General features: G+C 51.6%; 6 protein-coding genes across 6 annotated transcripts; 3 read left to right on the top strand and 3 right to left on the bottom strand.

Moving 5' to 3' along the window:
- Positions 1–949: 949 nt before the first annotated feature.
- On the top strand, positions 950–4446 carry A1O5_09324 (tRNA(Met) cytidine acetyltransferase; the record flags this gene model as incomplete). The annotated part of the gene is made up of 2 exons (XM_007749903.1): positions 950–3990; positions 4152–4446. The coding sequence occupies 2 exons, from the start codon at positions 950–952 to the stop codon at positions 4444–4446; spliced, it is 3336 nt and encodes a 1111-aa protein (XP_007748093.1).
- An 849-nt stretch (positions 4447–5295) lies between these two features.
- A1O5_09325 (uncharacterized protein) lies at positions 5296–7989 on the bottom strand (the record flags this gene model as incomplete). Its single annotated transcript, XM_007749904.1, has 1 exon — positions 5296–7989. The coding sequence occupies one exon, from the start codon at positions 7987–7989 to the stop codon at positions 5296–5298; it is 2694 nt and encodes an 897-aa protein (XP_007748094.1).
- A 582-nt stretch (positions 7990–8571) lies between these two features.
- On the bottom strand, positions 8572–10224 carry A1O5_09326 (uncharacterized protein; the record flags this gene model as incomplete). Its single annotated transcript, XM_007749905.1, has 2 exons — positions 8572–10011; positions 10078–10224. 2 exons carry the CDS (start codon positions 10222–10224, stop codon positions 8572–8574), a joined length of 1587 nt encoding a protein of 528 aa, XP_007748095.1.
- A 1786-nt stretch (positions 10225–12010) lies between these two features.
- A1O5_09327 (uncharacterized protein) lies at positions 12011–13787 on the top strand (the record flags this gene model as incomplete). Its single annotated transcript, XM_007749906.1, has 2 exons — positions 12011–12467; positions 12538–13787. 2 exons carry the CDS (start codon positions 12011–12013, stop codon positions 13785–13787), a joined length of 1707 nt encoding a protein of 568 aa, XP_007748096.1.
- A 3879-nt stretch (positions 13788–17666) lies between these two features.
- A1O5_09328 (uncharacterized protein) lies at positions 17667–18731 on the bottom strand (the record flags this gene model as incomplete). Its single annotated transcript, XM_007749907.1, has 2 exons — positions 17667–17867; positions 18027–18731. 2 exons carry the CDS (start codon positions 18729–18731, stop codon positions 17667–17669), a joined length of 906 nt encoding a protein of 301 aa, XP_007748097.1.
- A 1084-nt stretch (positions 18732–19815) lies between these two features.
- A1O5_09329 (uncharacterized protein) lies at positions 19816–21015 on the top strand (the record flags this gene model as incomplete). The annotated part of the gene is made up of 1 exon (XM_007749908.1): positions 19816–21015. The coding sequence occupies one exon, from the start codon at positions 19816–19818 to the stop codon at positions 21013–21015; it is 1200 nt and encodes a 399-aa protein (XP_007748098.1).
- Between the last annotated feature and the right edge of the window lie 205 nt (positions 21016–21220).

Consider the following 21220-nt stretch of genomic DNA (forward strand, 5'->3'; position numbering starts at 1 on the left):
GTGCATTCTGTCGCCTGAGATATGCGCCGGTACAACTCTATGCGTGTAGACAAGGCGAAAACTGCCAGGCTCAACACCGATATGCGAACCTTGCCAGTATGTCTAGGTTGCGTTGAGGTTGTATCTGAATATTCCAGTCTTCCATTGGCCGCGCCGAGTTCTTCTAGGGGGACGGCGCTGTATTGGCCTTGACTCTGCTTTGGGTTTGAAGGAGGAAATAGTTGAGGTATTGCCCGGCTGGCACTCGGTAAAGCGAAAGAACAAGCCGTAAGCCCAAGGATCACAGTGTGAACTGGTCGGTCGAAGGCAGGCGAAATCGGGATTAAGTGTGCGAGACATGCTGCCGACAGCAATGACAAACTAGCACAGTCAGCGCGTGCTCATATGAAGCCTCCAATACTCACGAGAAACACAAAATATCGAGGTTCGTTGCCATGATGTCCTACCGTTTCCCTTGCGCCTGAATGAAATGTCAAAGGGACAAGAGATTCGAGCAGGTATGCCTTGAGAAGGGGGATCGCATGGGCAATTTCTTTCTATCGGGCGACATCACGAATTCAGCGTGCTCTGATAAGGATCATTGGAGAGTTTTGAAAGGCGTGAGGGTCAAGTGTTGAAGGCCGTCGCGCACGCACTCAGTCAGTGCGGTGCCGTGGGAACCAAGTTACGAGGTACCTCGTATGTTGAACCGAGACGAGGCTGGGGCGCCGCGAGGCTAGGACCTGCTTGGACCTTGGCACCAAGCTGGCTGAGGCAAGGCAAGGCAAGGCTAGGAGAAAGCCTTATCACCCCACACCTTTCTCAAACGGGAAACTGCGGCGAAATTTTTTGGAGATGCTCTGAACTTTTTCTTACCGACACTAATCGAGAGGAAGACTTGCTATTTGAGAAATTCCACACCCTCTGTACGTCAAGGCTTCAAGCGGAGGGGGGCCGGGAGACTCCCAAGATGCCCAGAAAAGCCATTGACTCGCGCATCCCAGCGCTCATTCGCAATGGTGTTCAGGAGAAGAAGCGCAGTTTCATCGTCGTTGTGGGCGACCGAGCCAAGGATGTTATTGTCCATCTGCACTATATCATGGCCTCAGTCGACATCAAGCAGAACAGATCCGTCCTTTGGGCCTACAAAAAAGACCTCCTAGGCTTCACTTCCCACCGGAAAAAGCGCGAAGCGAAGATCAGGAAAGAAATCAAGAGAGGTATTCGAGATCCCGATACCGAAGATCCCTTTGAACTATTCGTTACTCTGCACAATATTCGATATGTCTACTACAAAGAGACGGACAAGATTCTCGGAAACACATATGGCATGTGCATTCTCCAAGACTTTGAAGCCATCACCCCGAATCTCCTCGCCAGAACTGTGGAAACAGTGGAAGGCGGAGGGTTGGTTCTACTCCTGCTGAAAGGAATGAAAAGTCTGAAGCAGCTCTACACAATGTCCATGGATGTCCACTCCAGATATCGTACCGAAGCGCACGACGATGTGGTGGCTAGATTCAACGAGAGATTCATCCTGTCGTTAGGAAATTGCGAGTCTTGCTTAGTAGTGGATGATGAGCTCAATGTTCTGCCCATATCTGGAGGAAAGAACGTTCAACCCTTGCCACCACCGAGCAGCGAGTCTGAAAATGTGCTACCGACGCAGAAAGAGCTGAAGGAAATTAAAGACAGTTTGGCTGATAGCAGGCCTGTTGGACCTCTGATCAATTTGGCCAAAACTGTCGACCAAGCGAAGGCTCTTCTCACTTTCGTCGACGCCATATCGGAGAAAACCCTCCGGAGCACGGTCACACTCACAGCCGCTCGAGGACGAGGAAAATCGGCTGCTCTTGGCGTGGCCGTTGCTGCTGCAATAGCTCATGGCTACAGCAATATCTTCATCACATCTCCAAGTCCTGAAAATCTGAAGACATTGTTCGAATTCATCATCAAAGGCTTCGATACGCTAGAATATATGGATCATGTTGACTATACGATATTGCAATCCACAAATCCGGACTATAACAAAGCCATCGTACGGATCAACGTTCATCGACAACATCGGCAGACCATCCAGTATATCCAGCCCCAAGATGCCCATGTTCTCGGTCAAGCGGAACTGGTGGTAATTGACGAAGCAGCAGCGATTCCACTGCCGTTGGTCCGGAAATTGATGGGACCGTATCTAGTCTTCATGGCTTCCACCATCAATGGGTATGAAGGCACTGGCCGTTCGCTATCGCTGAAACTCATCCAACAACTGAGAGAGCAATCTAGAGGTGGAGTTCATGCTAGTGGCGACGACGTCGAGATTGCGGATAAGGCGACAGGCAAGGCCTCTAAGGACGGTCAAAAAGTCTATGCAGGTGGAAGAAGTTTGAGAGAGATTACTCTGTCAGAACCCATCCGTTACGCACCTGGCGATGCGGTTGAGAAATGGTTGAACCGGCTCTTGTGTCTTGATGCCACCCTGCCCAAGTCGAAAATGAACACTCAAGGGACGCCTCATCCTTCGGCTTGTGAATTGGTTCATGTCAACCGCGATACCCTCTTCTCCTTTCATCCTGTCTCAGAAAAGTTCCTACAGCAAATGATGGCGCTTTATGTTGCTTCCCATTACAAGAATTCTCCGAACGACCTTCAACTCATGTCCGATGCCCCAGCTCATCAACTCTTCGTCCTGATCCCTCCTATACCTGAGGACGCCAACAAACTACCTGAACCTCTCTGCGTCATTCAAGTTGCACTAGAAGGTCGAATCAGCAAAAAGTCTGTCCTGAGCAGCCTGTCCCGCGGCCAGAGAGCCGGGGGAGACTTGATTCCCTGGCTGGTCAGTCAGCAATTCCAGGATTCAGAATTTGCCGGATTGTCAGGAAGTCGGATAGTAAGGATCGCGACCAATCCGGAGTATTTGAACATGGGATACGGATCACGGGCGCTGGAGCTTTTAAGGGACTTCTATGAGGGCAAATTCACCTCGTTGTCGGAGACGGACGAAGCAACAATAGAGGATACAGAACACATGCCGCGCGTCACAGATGCGGAACTCGAAGAATCCAACCTGCTAGATGACAACATCAGAGTCCGCGATATACATCAAATGCCGCCGCTGTTCAGCAAACTCTCCGAACGAAGACCTGACCACTTGGACTATCTCGGCGTCTCATTCGGCTTGACCCAACCGCTCCATAAGTTCTGGAAGAGACATTCTTTTGCACCCGTTTATCTGCGGCAAACACCCAACGAACTGACGGGCGAACATTCCTGCGTCATGCTCCGGCCCCTCTCAACCAGCACAACGACAGACAACTCATGGCTTGCGGCCTACGCGCAAGATTTCCATAGACGCTTCCTTACTCTGTTGTCATATCAATTCCGTACCTTTCCCTCAGTTCAAGGTCTATCTATCTCTGAATCCGCCTCACGAGCCACACAGTCTGCTCCCGAAGACCCATCTTTGCCAAATGTCCGACCACTCACGAAAGTCGATCTCGACGCCCTCTTCTCGCCGTTCGACCTCGCCCGTCTCGAATCTTACGCCAACAACCTGCTTGATTACCACGTAATCCTCGACCTCCTCCCCGCTCTCGCACAATTGTATTTTACTGTCCGCCTCAAGCTCCCGCCTTGCAACGTCAACCTATCAGGTGTCCAGCAGAGTATATTGCTGGCGATCGGACTGCAGAGGAAGGACCTCGGGGAAGTGGAAAAAGAGCTCAATTTGCCAAGCAACCAGCTGTTGGCGATGTTTGTGAAGGTTGTGAGGAAGATAAGTACGGCATTGAGGGCGGTTGTCAGTGGAGAGGTAGAGGCGAGTTTGGGCGAGAAAAAAGAAATCGAAATAAATGGTGAAGAGGCAATAGAACCGAAACCTGTTGGTGGCAGAGTACACATTGCCCCCTTGGGACCGGTGAATGGTGAGGGTGATACGGAAGAGTATGGGGAAGAGGCTGATCCTGGGGTGAGAGAAAAACAGAGGGCAATGATCGATGCGTTGCCGCTTGACAAGTAAGTCTCTTCCGTCCATTGCTGCACACTAGTTAACCTATCCAAATTCGTCAATCTCTAAACTCATTTTCCCATTCCACCCCTCTACCCTTCAAGCCACGCAAGATCAATTTAGGGTTGGGAGATGTCCTCTGAACTAATAAGGCTTTAACTCGATCCAGGTACGAAATCTCAACCACCAGCGCAGCAGACAACAGAGCTTGGGAGCAAGCGGAGCGACAGGTCCGCGCGGCCGGCAATAGCAACGTCGTGAGCGTCAAAAGTGCCGGGAAGTTAAAGAGGAAAATTGACGATGACGACAAAGCTGGAGCAGAAGATGGCCTTCGGGGTATGGACCGATTAAGTGCAGGCGATGATCACGGCAGGGAAAGGCGGAAGAAAAAGAAAGGGGGGACAGAGGGTGACGGTGTGAGGAGGAAGAAAAAGAAGGGTACGGAGAAGAAGAGGAAGGTATGAAAACCCACACCTCCTTGCTCGAAAGTCCATGGTGAAATTCACTTCGCAGGATGAGAGAAAACAGGATAAGCGAAGGGGGAGCGAAGAGAAGTGGACACGTTATAGCTCAATTTCAAGAGCAGAGTTAACCAGAAACACGCACACATCCCCCTCTGATTCTCTTCCAGTATCTCGAATGCTCGAGCGAGCGTCCGACGGGGAAGGATGCATGAATGAAATCGCCGTCCAGATCCTCGCGGCGCCATTTTCCCTCCTTCCATTTGAGATATTCTCTAACGGTTCCTCCGATGGAATACTGCGGGACCGGGCGCGCAAAGTAAAGAGAACAAAAAGAAAGAAAGGGAATAGAAGAAATGAAAGGGCAAAGTCTCCCAGGTCAGTCCTCATGTTCGATGATGATATGGCTGCAAAGACCCCCCTGGTCTATCACAGCGACAACACCATCGCTGCCACCACCATAACCTCCACATCGCAAGTTGTGTTTGCTCGCTCATGTCCCTTGCCGTCCGATTCCACATATCTCTGAAGCAAACAGAGCAAGCCTAGGGCAGTAATTGACCTTTCTGCATAAACCGGCACCCTTTGTGCTTTGCAACCCCGATGCGAAGCAATAGTAACGTACGCAAGCAACATGAGGGGGGGGGAAAGGGAAATAACAAGCAAATGATATTAGACGTCAATGACCACAAAAGCCTGTCGCTGACATGTCCGATCATGATGGTGGGTCAACCCATTCCTGTAGCCACCACCACGACCACCCCTTCAGCACAGGGGGGGCACAGATCTATTATCCAAAGCCATTGACAGAATCTCAGCAGCACTGACCAAGCACCAATAATCAGCATCGTATTACTCTGAAGGGACGTAATCATCTTCATCATCCACATAAGACTTTCTTGCAGCGGCTCTTCGTTTCGGTCGACTGATCGGTGCCGATTCTTTGTAATCTGTGTGCACAGCCGCTGGCGGTTCCGCAGTGAAACGCACATATCGGTCCTGGCCTTTGTTCTTGTTCTTGTCTCTTGGGCCTGTCTTGTTCTTGCTTTGGGAGTCGATGGCCGTGCCGTGGGCGTCACCGGTTATCGAGCAAGAGTCGCTTTCTTGTCTCAAGCGTATGCCATTCTTCAATTTTAAAACAACAACGGACTTCTTAGATGGCGGTGGGATTGGCAGGACTTCTTCTTCGACTTCTGCCTCTTGAAGCGGCGATACCTTCTTCTGTTCGGACGGACGTGTACCATCGCCTTTGTAGAACCATTCGAATCCCTCTGGCTGGTTTCCGTCCTCCAAGTCCCAAATACCATGGATGACCATCGTGCCCTTGCCCCCCCGATGATCAGTAAAGGCGTGGTACTTCCCAAACCGCAAGTCAGGGTCCTGGTTTTTTCCCTTTGTCATCGAAAATCCCACATAAGTCTCCAGATCTTCTCTCATTGACCTCCGCTGAGCGAAGTTTGATTCGTTTGTATACCGGTATTTGAAACCTTTGGGATGGGAGAAGATTCTTTTGCTTGTGAAATCCGTTGGCTTGAAGTGGGATGGCACGCGAAGTCCGACCAGAAGACTGCGGCATGTTTCCTTGCTTGCTTGACTCGAATGACGGGCCCCGGAGACATCCGACTTGTTCTCGATATTTGACTTGCCGCTCTCATGGAGGTTGCGGCTGACCTGCCCATCGCCGAGTGCGGCAAGTGGGCTGCCTAGATGGCCTGCTTCATGATTAGGTTTTTGCCTTTTCGTAGGTGGCAATGGAACCTCTCCATCATCGAGGTCGAGATGGTGCTTGACGATATTCTTGGACGGTGCTGGACTTGCGGCTTCAGTCACTGACTTATCATCTGTTGGAACGCGATTGTTAGAGACAGGCGAATGTACTTCAGTCGAGGCGCCGTCTTCGTTGTCAATTTTCCTGGTCGCCTCCCGCTCAACGATTAGCGAAGGAAGAAGGTTCCTGAGTAGATTTTTTCTCTCGAGTATCTCCAGCTCTGCGTTCTGAACCTGTGCACGCAAATCGACGTTTGTATCCAGCTCGATAGGCGGCTCTGCGTTCTTTGACAACCTGAGCCACTCTCGTGCCAAAAACAGCAAATCATTTAAAATGTGCTTGCACCGGTTGAGACTGTTTGACGTCTCTTCGATGAAAACGTCAGTGACAAGGTCATCCTCCGAAATCTCAAAGAACTCAAAGCTGGAATTAATAGAAGCAATATCAGTCCCGTCAACGATCGTATCGATCAGTTGAACAAGGGTATCGAATTGATTCGGCTGAACTGTTTCATTTGCAGCTGTCGTTTGCGGAACGACCACTGATCCTTCTCGACTGGTCGGGATATTAGAGGCCGTTGGGTCTCCTGGCGAAGTCTTTCCTTCGTTGAGCTCTAATGCTAGAGCCATGAATAGATTTTGGCGTTCTTGCTCGTCATCGATGCGTCTCTTAGTGTTATTTTTCTGCCTGGGTGTCGTGAAGGAGTTGTAATACTTCCATAGCTGCTCAATATTGCTCCGTATCCTCAGCACCTCGTAGAGGCAGTAGATCATGAGATCTCGTCCCTTAGGATTTAGATATGTGATATCCATGATCCTGAACCAGTCAGTTGTTTGGATCTTTCCATGATACTCATTGAGGATTTCATCCAAAAGTTTGTCGCCAACCTCCAGAGTGTTTTTTGCGGCTGCCCGTCTTCGTATTTGACCTTCGGAGATGCCAGCTTCTTCCAGTTCTCCTTCTGTGATTGCCCAAGCAGGACCGTCTCTGTGACTCGCGACCAAGATGGGCTTTTTGGAGGGGCTTGTCTCTCGTTTTGAGCGAGGCCTTCCGCGCGGTAAACCAGCAGGAATTTCTTCTCCACGATGTGCAGAGCGCCTGGCTGGCCCTTGTGGTGCCGTCCTTCTGGTGTCGGTCGTGCCAGGATTGTACCCAAGCCGCAAGGCCTCAAACCAGGCCTTTGACAGAACAGCAAAGACATGATCTAAGACTTCCTTCCGTCTTTGGTCGTCTGCAATTCTTGTTCCCCATTCCGCCCAGTCTTTCACATGTTCCATGATCTGAGCACAGAATGGAAGATTGCTATCGGGGAGAAGTGCCGATCGATTAAACCGTTGTCGTTGTCGTGAAGGGAGGCTGGTTGGCAACACAGCTGGAGGGAACTGATAACACGCCAGGTTGCGAGTTCGGGCTTTACTCTTCTGAACGGTTAGGGGCGGTATCTCGAAACAACCAGACTGTAGATCCTTTCTGATGGCGGCACGGAGGTTTTCGCAATTTTCCGTCATGGCCTTGGTCTCGGGCTCGGTGACTTGGGACTGTTCGATAGTTTTGGACGCAAATTCGGGAACCTCTGAATTATTTCTTGCTGGAGCCAATGAGTCATCGCCCATTCCGACCAGAACTTTGGGTTGAGATGCCTCCGGTAGCATCATCGAGACTTCAAGATGATGCCCTGCAACAAGATTTGTCTGTGTGTTAACTCTGAGTGTGACATCGTACAGGGGTCGTTGCGGTCGCGGTACGGTTGTGTTTGTAGTCTGAGAGCCGATGTCCATTCTTTGAGATGGATTGATCATAGAGTCGATCGGTAATGGCACGGCTGGGCCCGGGTCGTCCGGCATACCAAGTGCGAGAGAATGACCAGAACCCATAATTCAAAGGCAGACTTCGCGATCAAAGACAAAAAAGATGGAGCGGTGTCATTCCAGGGCACCCAGATCATCCAAGACGCTAAGTCCATCAAAATAACGGGGTTGCTTTTTCGATCCGTCGCATAGTAAGGATGACAGGAGCACCGAGACGTGGTGAGCAGAAGCGAATGATAATGTCAGAGAGCTTTGGACGTAATTTAAGTCGAGGGAGAAGAATAAAAGTCATTCAAAATCACCCAAAAAGTTTTCGAATGCTTGAAAACCGGGGTAAAAAGGTAAATGAGAGAAGTCACTTGAGAAGATATGGAAGTGAGAGAACGGTGAGAGGAAGAGAGGAGTACAGAGAAAAAAGTTCTTGTCAAGGAGCTCCGTAAGACCTGCTGGAAGCATGATCATAAAGATCTAAGAGTCACTTATTGAAAGCCTTGGGTGGGCGCAGATGAGCTAAAACATGGTGAATAAAGCGAAAGTTCTTCACCTTGATGATCACAGCTCATTATGCTTCATGTTCGGGGTACCTTCAGGTTCAGGCTCCGCTTCGGCAACACTGACAACAGTATCAGTAGCCTCAGCTTCCGGATTTTGTTCCGGTTCAGGGTCGGCAACTCCTTCACCACCTTCAACGGACTCAACAGGCTCAGCAATACTGACCGTCTCTGTGGTATCAGGTTCCGAGGCCTTCTCTGTCATTATACCAAAACCAGCGGGTAGTTCGGACCTAGAACCTTCTCCGAGTTTGATAGCATCGACGAAGTTTTCCAAGTCGGTAACATCGTAAGAGTCACTTGGGTATCGTCTCCACCAACCTCTCTTCATATTGGTTGCGATGATTTCCATTTGATCCTCTGGTCCAAGGGTTAAGTCATTTCTGATCAGGGTCGCCGCCTGGTTGTCAGCAGGCACTGCGTAAATAGGTATCATACTAGCCTTGCGCTTGCTGTACTTGTCGGCGATTTCAGCGAAGCCTGCTAATGCGGAAGTTGCTGATTCGGATGGTGCTTCCTGCGACGGGGGGAGTAGCACCAATATGCAATTACCGCTTCTCGGCATCATACAGGCAGCCTCTACTTCCGCGGATGTAAAGAGCGTAGGGATCGGGGCAATGGCTTCTCGAACAATCATCGGCTTCTCCTCAACCTCAGTAACTGGCAGAGGGGACTTGGTAGGAGTGTGGTCGTCAAGAACGATGGTGCTAGAGCCTGCGAGATGCTCCTCAAAGTCGGAAGATTTGTGCGCCGCTGAAGCTCTCGAGAATGCAGCTGAAGCTGATAATGAGGACTTCGGCTTGGACTTCTTGCTTGATGGCTTGGCTGACATTGCGTTCTTCGGTGCCGGATCAGGATTTGGAGGAGCAACCTGGCTGAAGAAGCTCACCAAGGAGTCTCGAGTGATTTCTCCTTCGTATGGAATGGGAGGAGCCCCATGGGAAGGGATAAGTCGAATGGCTGGAAATTCAGATACCTCATACTGCTGAGCGGTAGCCTTGTCTCGGACTTGGGCGAACGCGACGCTGCCGAGGAAATCGATGGCCAAACTCTTGACTAATGGATTGGTTGTACCTTTATCCGTGAATACGATGGCTTTGGCCGGAGCCTCTTCTGCGTCCAACCACTTCTCCAAAGCATCACCTGATAATTTCTTGACATGATTTGGAATTTTGTCCTTGACCGCCTCAACAATGCCCTTTGTAGACCTAGGACCCATATAATCCTCGACAATAGGCCGACCTGCCTTAGAACCTGGTCTGACGATCTTAAGAGTTGGAAAGCCTTGGATACCCATCTGACCACAGAAGGGTTTATTTGCATCATCGTCACAGTCAATCGCCGCGACCTTGGCCAGGCCAGCTAGATTTTTTGCCGCTTTTTCATATGCAGGTTTGAGGTTTTGGCAATGGCCACACCAGGGGGCGTAGAACTCGAGAATCTGACACGACGATCAGCCAACTGGCACTTCCACAAACGGATGAGGGGCAAAGGCGAGAGTTCATACGGAGGTATGATTAGACTGTGCAATCAGTGAATCGTATGTCTTTGCTGTAACTTGGAGCACCGGGGATGATTTGCCGTAGAGAGCTTGGACATTGATCACGCAGGTCAGTACGAGGACCAGCGAGGGGAGCAGCAATGATGTAGGCATTTCAGAGGCGATGGAAGGGGAAAGAGAGCGAAATAACGTGTCTCAAGGAACAAGATGGTGGTGCAAGAATCCAACCTCCATAGACGAGGACATTGAGGTGGTTGTTGGGTTGGGTGAGTGAATGTTGTTGCGAACACTGTGGCATGAAGTGAAAGCAGCAGCGGTGGCAGCACCCGTGCAGCACACAGCGCAGCGACCGCACTTTTCCCCTCACCTCTCTCGCCTCTCACCTCCCATCTCCCGCCCACATCACCGTCATCACCTCGAGCCTCCCCAGCCTTACCGTACCTAGGTATGTTGCAGATGAAGCCCATCATTCTTGTCGGACACTTTGAGAAAAAGGTCGATTTACTCACTCAATGTTCACTTCTGTCCCTACGTCCATCTCACTTCTGCGTTCTCTATTCTGGCAAGTCGATCCTGTCCCAGAGGCAAAGTACATACCATCTACCAGAACTCGCACGCTTCCAAGCGCCCTCTCTCCGAGATGACGGGCCCTTCTCTTAACCCCGACGTCCGCCGCATGCCGCATGCCGTATTGTCGATATGCTGTCCATCTCTCCCTTGTCGTACATGATACATACCAGATCTGGCAGAAAAACGAATGGACTTCGGAATCCGGAAGACCAAGAGGAAACAGCCCCAATAACGCCAAGTCAGTTACTGTATGAGCAGAGAGATGCGGATGCCCTCAGCATGTCACTCAGAAAGGGCCCCCCGGAAACTAGCCCTAGGAGCCTTACCAGGCAACCACGGCCATGCCTAGGAAGGCATGAATATGTAATAATTCTAGACCTAAGTCTTCGACGGGCGTCTTTGCCCCCTTGCAGCTCTCAGCCGCCTCACGCGCCTCAGCCTCCCCATTCCTCCGTCCTTCCGGGGGTCCCCATTACCTTAGGGCCTGGCGTCGCCTGGCGCCATGCCTGGGGATTATTGCTTTGGCTGTGCGATGCTACGGTACCGGCCGATTTTTTTGGCCCGGGGGGGGGGGTATTTGCATTGATTCACGATCCTGAAACCAATCAACCTGCCGTGCACATCAAACTCCCAGTGCGGCCAGGAAATCAGCCAGCGCCTGCATTCTCAGCCCAATGAATTCGCCAGTGGGCCGGGGAGAGAATCATCACAGATGAGAAAGTAGATGCGTAAGCATGCATCACCTGGCACGCATTGTACACACCTGATCAAGCACCGGCACCCAGGTAAAGTGGTCTTCCCATGCCCGTCCCCCCCTGGTTCCTTGCCCTGCTCCTCCATAGGCCATCAGCCCCCGACCATCGGGGGGCAAGTCCCCTGGGTCCTTTTTCCACGCTAGGTCAATGCAGAGCCAGTCGAGACAATAGAAGATACGAAAATGCCAAAAGGTTACCCACGGGAGGAATTAGTCCGACAGAACAACAGCAAGAGAGGACCTCTTTTGCCATCGCCTAACACACATATCTGTACAATATAGCAAATGGCAAACTTTCGACCCAGACAGGTCAACGGGTATCCAACCTAGAAGCATCAAACAGCAACCTGATGATCAGATCGACACCTCTCCAAGGTTTCCCCTAAGTTATTACTCGCGCCAGCCGATACCGAATGACTAGTGTCGACCAACTCCTGATCGAGTAGGGCTCTAAATGAACTAGCCCAAGAGGCACATTCTTCCGTTGACTTCGGGACTTCCCTTTCGACCTCATTCCCTTCATCTCTGGCTACAATTACATCGCTGTGACCGTGGCTCTGTCTCCCTCTTTTCTTTGAACTTCTAAACAACATCCTTAAACTCTGCTATGGCATCATGGCTCAAGGGCGCGCCAAACGACCGCATCAGAAGGTGAAGACAGGGTGTATGACTTGCAGGGTAGGCAGTCCCAAATCCACCTTTCCCCAATCTTTACCACTTTGCCTGTCCACTGTCGCACCCATTTTCTTCCTCCGCTCGGTTGCCGATTATGTTTGGCTTCATGCTACTAGATCTAACTCGTGCGGACAGAAACGTCGAATAAAATGTGACGAGGGAAAACCCGCCTGTCGACAATGTACCGACTCTTTGCGAAAATGCGAAGGCTATCAACCGCCTCAGACGTGGCTGTTCAAGCCTCGAAAGGTGTCTGAAACCAAGGAGGAAATCATCAACACACCAACGGCAATTGTTCAATTTGTTTCTCCTCTTGCGCCCATTGGCGACTACGACGACAGACGCTCATTCCAGTTTTGGAATGAACAAGCCGCTCCCATCTTTTCCTCTTATTTTGGTACGTCCTACCCTCCTTTGGTGCCATTAGCCTGCCTCCCCCCTTTGCCGACACTCATTCTTGCCAATAGGCCATTCTTTTTGGGCTGAGCTCTTACCAAAAATTGGCGTTGCCCAACCTGCCGTCAAGCACATGCTGCTTGCCACCTCATCTGTCGTCGAGGCGTCTGCCCTTGAAGGTGTACCGCTCGAAAAGAACTCAGTTTATCAGACCCACTACACCAAGGCCATCCAAGCCACTTGTTCGTCTCCGCAGATTGAAAGCGTTCTGATGGCCTGTCTTCTGTTCGCCTGCTGCGAATTTATGAAGGGCTCAGCACTCCCTGGACTACGGCATATACAGGCAGGCCTGAACATTATAGATGAATGGGTCAAATCTGCCCGGACTTCGGACTTGCAGCTTTCCCCCTCTGCAAAGTTGATAATTCAAGCCATAGCTCCCATCTTCCTTGCTTACATCGACAAGGCACCAACATACGGCATGGCAGACCTTCCAATCAATGAGTGTGCATGTACCACCCTGATTCAAACCAGTGCGGAACTACCGTGGGTCGAACACTTTGACAAAATCCACAGAGCTCATCATGCTTTGGACGGCATTGGGCATCACATTGCAAGAATGATGGACTACAGAAGAGCGCAATGGAGACCATCCCCTCCCCACAAAGTTCAAATGTTGCTGGAATCTTGGCGCATGCACTTTGAATCATTCGAAGCAAGCCTGATCGATACTCAAAGACACCGGTACGGCCTAGCACTGCAGCTACTCAGGGTTCACTACACAATGCTGTCAGTGATGCTTCGAGTGTCATCGAGCAGGCAGGAGAGCGTCTACGAACAGTACGCAGAGGAATTCAAGTGGATTGTGGACAAATATGACGATTTTGCCGATATGTGGGCCAAAGACGAATCCTCCAAGTTCTTCCACGGCATGGGCAATCTTGAGTATCACATAGGGTACATTCCCCCTCTGTTTTTCACGGCTACAAAGTGCCGGGATCCAGTTACACGCCTAGCGGCCTTGAAACACTTGAACTCCTTGAGGGTGGTTGAGAACAATTGGACTAGTTGCACGGCATACCTGATCGCGAGGAAGATTATCAAGATTGAACATACCCGGTCCATCAACAACAAACGCGCCGGCCTTAAAGATGAGCGGGATCTCATCCGGCCAGTGGAGGCGTTCATCACGGATAAACAAAGCACACAAGCAGCTCTCAATTACCTGGCGTCCCCATACGATTCAACCCCTTTGTTGCAGGATACCATTGATCTACAGAGTTGTCCCTTTGCCCCCTCAGCTCAATGGGTAAGTGTCTGAACACCCTTCCTACCTGTGATACCCTTAGATACTGACGGCCGACAGCCATTGTGCAGAATCATCCGCATCGGAGGATACCAAGGAGGTGGTGTCCGACCACTATCTACAGGGTGCCACTGTGGGATTGCACCACCGAAGGAAACCCTGATTCTTCGACCAAAAACAACAGTATGAGATAAAGATGTATGGCAATGCTGGACAATTCTTTGCAGGCCAAGCTTTGCGAGAATTGGGGTCCTTTCGTGACCCAGGGTGCAGGTGAAGCGACAGCTTCACAGCAACAGCAAACAAGCAGATCTCTCGAGCATCACAGGCGACATGCCTTGTGATAGCCGTTCAAAGCCGTGACGTTGGATGCGTCACCGCACAGCATCGGATCATTTGGGGGGGCGGAGGGCTGGTCCCCCATCTGAAACCATTGTTGCTGGCCTGAGGTCCTAAAACGGGATACATTATTCCCACCCTAGAACGTCCACAGTCATTACCGCCTAAGATTTGACAACAAAAATCGCTCGAGGATTTTGAGACGCCATGCATACCAATTCTGTGTCTGTAACGGTAAGCGTGGGCCAAAGGGATAAACCCTTTGCAGTGGTCTTTCTTCCTTTGTCTCAGCGCCAACCTCGATTTCACTCCCTCCACTTCTTCGAACACGGGCTGAACGGGCAGACTGCATCTTGGTCTTTTGAGTGGAACCGCAAATCCACAATTACCTCAGCAGATCGAGAGGTGATGCAGGCACCTAGTTGAAGGCAAGGATCGAGTACCGGGGAGACAACGAAATCGGAGCTTGCAGAGAGCCCTGGTACACCTATGGCTGGGGTCATTTGTTCGAACATGGATGGGGGAGGGGGACAAGGATGATGAGCTAATAACGACAGAAGCAGTGAGAAAAAGACAAAAAGGGGGCCCCTTCGCATCTACAGGATGGAGACCAGTGGTTCCGGCCTCTGAACATTGGCCGACACGTACCTGGCTACATGTGAATGGCGACGATTCTACGAACGCTGGCTATATGAGACGATGACTACTCTGTAATCACCTTAATTCCAGCCGCGGTAACTTGCAGAGGAGGCAAGGATACTCAGCCGAGTCCAAGTAGACTGTCTTGCCGGTTCCGCTCCCTGTGCAGGCTGGGAAGGGGGAGCGTGCCGGGGGGCATGTGTGAGATGACGTTTGCGTCAGAATCACAAAGGAGAGGGACCGTTGGCCTAACTAACATCTATCTTTGTCGCAGGTTGATCCTGACGCAAGTGACTGCTGCGAGCAGCAATTAAATCAAGCACAGATACGGAATAGGATAGATGACAATACCCGGTACAGTATGTCCTGCCGTACTAGGTAGTGTAGTGGCGGCCTTTATGTCATGTCATATTCATATCATCGTGGCGTACACAGGCCCCCCTTCGGAGCCTTCCGACCTTCTTGATGACGATGAAGACGGCGGTAATGATGGTGGTGGCGATGAGAGTGATGTGATACAGACAGATGAGATGCCGACGCCGACGCCGATGCCGAGATCCTAAAGTCAAACCAGCGCCCGAAGGGGCGGTTGCCCACGATTTACGAGAAGGAGTATGTGTAGGGGGAACTTTTGTCCCGGGGGCACCGCTAAAGTACTAGGCAAGTAGGTAGGTAAGGAGCAAGCGCTCTGGACCTATGTACCCCCTACACACATAGTTAGCTACCTACCATATGTGGTGAGCAGTGAGCAAGAAACTAATAGGGCTGAGCCGGCTCGTAGGGCTAAGCAAGGCAGCGACGCGCCAGGGGCAGGGCTGGGCTGGGCTGCTGGCCCGACCCAGTCTGGCCAATGCAAGCACAGCAATACGATACGAGGGTTACGAGGCGAGCAAAGATACAACGTGCAATCCTTTCCGAGGGCACCTTACAGAGTTCGATACCTGTATTGGAAGGGCTTGGTTGGCTGGTTGATCATGATTGAGCGTTGAGTGAATGGGTTGAACTGTTGAATACATACCTACTAACTACCTACAAGGTACCACTTACCTATGCAGCCATGTTGCTAGCTAGCTAGTGTTGGTCATGACGGACTAGCCCGGCGAGCGACGCGGGAACTGAACACGGCAAACAGCCTATGGTCCAGGGGCATGATTGGCTGGTTGGTCGATTGGTTGGCTGGAGGGAAGGAAGGCAAGGGGAGAAGATGGAAGCAGTTCGAGAGACGAAAGAAACAGTGACGCTGAAGGCGAGGCCGAAGGACCAACAGGGACAAGAGGTATCAGGTACATACCAGAGGTACCGAGTACGAGGGTCATACATACATACCTACCTAGGTAGATAGAGAAACCAGAGGTACAGAGTGGTACAGATTACGAGCCACAATCATCATGGAGCGAATACACCCTTTCCGGAAGTTAGTGGCGTTGCTAGGATGCTCATATGCATGCACTCCATCTTCTCAAAGCCCTCTTCCTTGCCCTTTCGCTTCTCAGTTTTGTTCCAGAAGGATGTGAAACTGGAGGCCGGAACTAGGAGTACTCCGTACTTCGTGGTCACTGCGAGCATGTCATACTCCAAACCGCTTGTGGGAGGTGGGAATAAGGCTACGGATTATTTGTCAGGACCGAAAAGCTTGTGTTGTCCTCTCCGTTGCATCGTGGGTTGGTTCATGTTCCTAGAGAGGACGTTCTAGGAATGATCATTGAACACGTCGACTAGGGATACGGTAATTGTACGCGTGAGTATATGATGCGGAAGACAGTTTTGCAGGCCCTGCAGCGGCGTAGCCGCGGAGCACTGCCAATCTGGAGCCGCGGCGTAGGGATACCACTGCTTGTAGATACATCGCAGCTTGGGCCCTCATTCAAGGGAAAGTCGTCGAAAAGGGCAGGTGAATAGCGTGCTAAGTCATCCTTGGGGCCGGATTTCCAAGCGATCGCTTGGAAACGGTCGGTCGGCGACGGGGGTGTTGCTTCAAGGCTAGAGTTTGCCGTCGGGTATGAGAACAAGGTGACGGCGAGGAGGTCACTGCCTCCAGGAAGGAGTATGCATGGAAAATCCATGCCGTTGATCCGGAGTCTGCCCGGTTAATCAGGTTGAAGAGGAGGCGGGGGGCGGTTCGTCTCTTGAAACCCCAAAGACGACTTTCTTGTCTGAAAGATAGTAAATTTGAATCCAAAGCTGCTAAAAAGGCTGTGGAGTACCGAGTGTTCAAGCTGGAGGGTGTTAGGGTGTTAGGGTGTCTGACAGGGTTATTGCCGTGTCGAGGAAATAATGCGAGAGACATCAGCCCAACCAGGAAAATGCGCTCGGGCCATGATGTTCCCCTCTTGGACCCGAAAAGGACCGTTGCAGCAGCGGGAATTTGGCTTGCTCGAGCGGCGAGCCTGATTGGCTGACCTCGGCAAGCGAGGCCTGGTGGCTGGAGCCCTCGCCAAAGCCAGAGCTCAAAAGAAGTGAGAACAGAAAGAGCAACCTGGGTGGAGACGGCGGCATCGTCAGAGCACGCATCGAGAAAACACCGTCATCTGGTTGCGCCCGTTGACTGTACACCGCCATCCGTGGCTCCGGTTCATATGTAAGTTGCGCCTTTTCCGCTCAATGGTAACGGTGTGCAATCTCGACTTTCGCCCATCGGATTCCGAAGTGGTTTGGCTGACGCCGACACTCCAAAGTGCCACTGATTAGGGAAAGCACCGAGTATCCCTACCTCTTGCCCTTCTTGTAGGCAATAAAGAGCACCCCAATTCTTGGTCGTCAGCGCCTCTCTCCACTCTCTACAGGGGACGTATCGGGACAGCAACTGCACCCGAGGCCCCGGAAAGCTGGACTGAGCTCAAAGTGTATTTTGCAAAGCATGCCACTGCGGGAGCTTACCGATGCTACCAGGCGTTGAAGTGATAAGCGCATATTACCTTACAGATACCTCGCCTTCTCGAATCTCGATGAGAAGTCTGCGGCCTTGTTGATCATGTCCCTGCGCTGAGTGGCGGTGATTGTCGAACCAGACCCGATGTCTTTTTCCCGATCAAAGGCACGGGCACTGGGATCATCATCCAGAGGCTTATTCTGGGAGGCGGTGTGGGTGGCGTAGAGGGATGGTCCTCGTTGGGTGTCCTGCAAAGGGTGATGAGCTGGTGAGCAGGTGAACTGGGTGGGATGTGAAGGTGCAAAGCACAATTGGGTGTGGCCAAATGATACGTGCCAGGCAATCTGGCGGACGAAAGAGAAGCAGAAGCAAAAGGAGGATCTCTTTTCCTGAAAGGTGTCACTTACACTGTATTCCTTCAATCTTCGCGCCGTGACTTCATCGTGAGGATTGCTTGCTGAACCCGACTTCGACGATCTGGCTGAGGTAGAAGCGGTATCAATGCCCATGACCTCCCTCTTCAATCTTGCTTGCTTCTCTTCTGGGGTTTCATGCCAGGAAGCATCCCCTCCACCACCGGTAGCTTGTGAAGGGCCCTTTGCCCCTCGTCCAGTGTTGAATCTACGATTCTTCAATTTGGTAGGATCAACTCTTGCAGACCAGTCACCGTGGGATGGCGCCAATGTCATCCATTCGTCGCGCTTTACTGGCGCCGTTGTCACTGCAGCTGTAGGGATTTGCGGACCTATCGCCGAAGATGCTGAAGACTTTGTAGGGTGGTTGTTGGCCGAGGGCAGCCTGGGGCCGAAATCATCATCACCATCGTCATCATCATCTGTGTCAGAGTCCCCTTCCTCGGCTGCTCGCACAGGACCTGAAGGCGGGCGTTCATCCAAAGGTGCTGGTGGGAGGGTTGGACCTATGACTCGAGGCCGCTTTACGGCGGGATTTTTGCCTTCTTGAGCAGATTTCGCCGGAGAGGGAGGGAGAGGGCCAGTCGAGGAGTCGGACGATTCGTCGTCATGGCCGTCATGGCCGTCATGGTCGTCATGATCATGGCTTCTCTTGCGCTTTTGCAGGTGCGAAGGGAGTTGTGGCCCCATAGAAGACATGGTCGCCAACAATGTTCGATAGGGTACTGCTGTAGTGGCGGGTCAGGGCGGCAGTGGAAACGGCAGCGATATACGGAGGGCAGCACGCAAAGCAGGGTAGAATACCACTTCCGCCTAGGGCTCGACTTCGTGTGATCTGATCGACTCAAACAATAACAGTCCGCAGTTTCGGGATTGTAGGTGGCAAGGTTTGACAAGCGTTAACCGGAGGTGGCGCCCCAGCAGTCCCAGGGTCCAAAGTGCCCAAGGACGAAGTACAGGGCCAAGGAAACAGAGAGCAGTAGCCTAGGGTGTACCTATCAAGTAAGTAAGTGTACCGAAACTGCTACTAATAGGTATAGGCACGCCCAGCAAGGCCAGTGATTAAGCTTACTAGCCTAGCAGCCACGCTGTAGCTAAGACGACCAGCAGCCTCACGGGGCCTATCACAAATTGAGTCTTTGAGTTGATTGCTTGATTCCTTGTCTTCTTTTCATCACTGGTTCATTCTTCAAATCCGGCAACATATGCAAACAACCGAATGCGCCCGAGTGCATATATGTTACTCTGCTGCTGCGCCCAGTGGGCTTTTCATTCAGGCGATTCGATGGAGCTCGAAACCTGCAAGCGCCTGGAACAACCGCCCTGGTCGACCTCGCTGCATCCGCCCGAGTCCTCTACCACTCAGATACCAGGTCAAGTGAGACTTGGACATCTTTCGTAATAGCTGACGGCTCTTCCCCTCAATCCACTGGGGCTTTGTACCTAAGTATGCACCAGTTCCTTGATTGGAGGGAAACATTCCTGCAACCGCCATTCGAGGCTCTGGAAAAAGCACATGCAGGGTCCCAAGTTCGCGATTCCTAGAGCTGAACCTTCTCTCCCAGCCAAACATCAGAAGCCTCGCTCCGAGGGTTGGGAGGTTGCCTTCCTCATTTTGCTTCTCGACTCCTAATCGTTCGTTTTCCCAGTGCCTTCTTTACGGGCGTTATTGATCCTATCATTGATCAGTCGATGTAAGCTCCTCTCCCTGTCTGCTTCTCCATTTAAAGGCGATGTGAGATCAGAGGTACCATATCCGCTGCTCTGAGAGGCGTCCAGCAACATGGGTGGAATTGATGTTTCCTCCGTGGTGAGCTCCATCATCTCGGCTTTCGTCAGTGGAATGGACATTTTCCATCGTCTGGGAGGGAAGAAAAGGAAAACCAATGCGAGACTCCCTCGACCATCTGAGGAGGAACAATGGCTACAACACTCACTCAAGAATCGGCCTGTGGAGATCAAACATGAATACGATCACCAAGTGGCAAAATTCGGCCGCCAATTTGAAGTTGGTGACACTGCCGCTCAGTCAAGTCTGGCACATACTCTTCTTGTCCTCAACACGGGACTAATCAACTTGATCAACCATGCCCTTTCCGGAGACTCCAGGACCGTGTCTTCCTCTCAAAGGACCTTGTTCAATCTCTCTGAAACCGCTGCTGTTGACACAATGACCGCTATCGGACAGCTTAGTTCCCGCCTCAGCCTAGTTTCGTCATCCAGGCTAGCTCTTGAGTCCGAGGAGAGCCGAAGATCTGTCGAAAAGCATACTCACAAGGAACGCAAGTCTAATTCAACGACATCAACCAAAAAGACCAAGCGGCCCCCTCCGACGCCATTACTGATCCGCGGTGGCTGGGTGAGGTCCAGAAGCGGTTCTTCAGTTGTCTCTGGGGCAGCTGCAAAGAAGGCAAGGGGAGAGCAGTCACAGAAGCACCAGCGTTCCAAATCCGATTCCACAGCGTCGAAGTCGTCTGCATCCCGGTCCTCCGACTCCAAGCCAAAGCGGGAAGAGTCGGCCAGCGAGGTTTCCGGCTGTACATGTAAAACCGCCCCAGGCCGACTGGAAGAACCAAACCCACTCAACAGACGCAAGTCAAGCGAACAGCCCAGGCCACAGAGTCAACGGAGCATGCTTATTGTGCCTGCGGACTTCTTCGAGAATGCACAAAACCATTCCGAGCCAGCTGTATTCCAGCAACCTCCACCTCGACCGCCGAAGATCCCGTTTCACAGCCGGCCCAACCCAGGACAGACCCGGGCGCGTCCGACGTCGACCATGACATTCATGACTGCCAGCACTAAAATAGGGGAGATCCCTGAATCCAAGTGGCCGGACAGGTCATTGTCAGCTGAAGAGGAAGCGTCGCAGAAAGTGCCGTACGTTATCCCACCTCCGCTGGAGCCGAGCGAACAGAAGAAAAAGAAAGGTCTCAAATTCTGGCGGCGGGAAGACAAGCGGCGTGATATTGCCGCCTATTGAGATTCCAAATTTTTATAGGCACAGGCGTTGGTGGAGGACAGTGCGTACCGAGCGAAAGTTTGAGGACCAAGTGATGATCCGAGTGACGACCATCTTTTATGTAGTTGTTGATATGATCATGAGATTCCCCGAAAATTCAAAATTTTGAGATCCCTCTTTTCCATTCACTCTGGTATCATTTCATTGAGCAATGGTTTTCCCAATC

This window comes from Cladophialophora psammophila (assembly GCF_000585535.1).
Source record: "Cladophialophora psammophila CBS 110553 chromosome Unknown aczJe-supercont1.16, whole genome shotgun sequence".
NCBI classification, from domain to species: domain Eukaryota; kingdom Fungi; phylum Ascomycota; class Eurotiomycetes; order Chaetothyriales; family Herpotrichiellaceae; genus Cladophialophora; species Cladophialophora psammophila.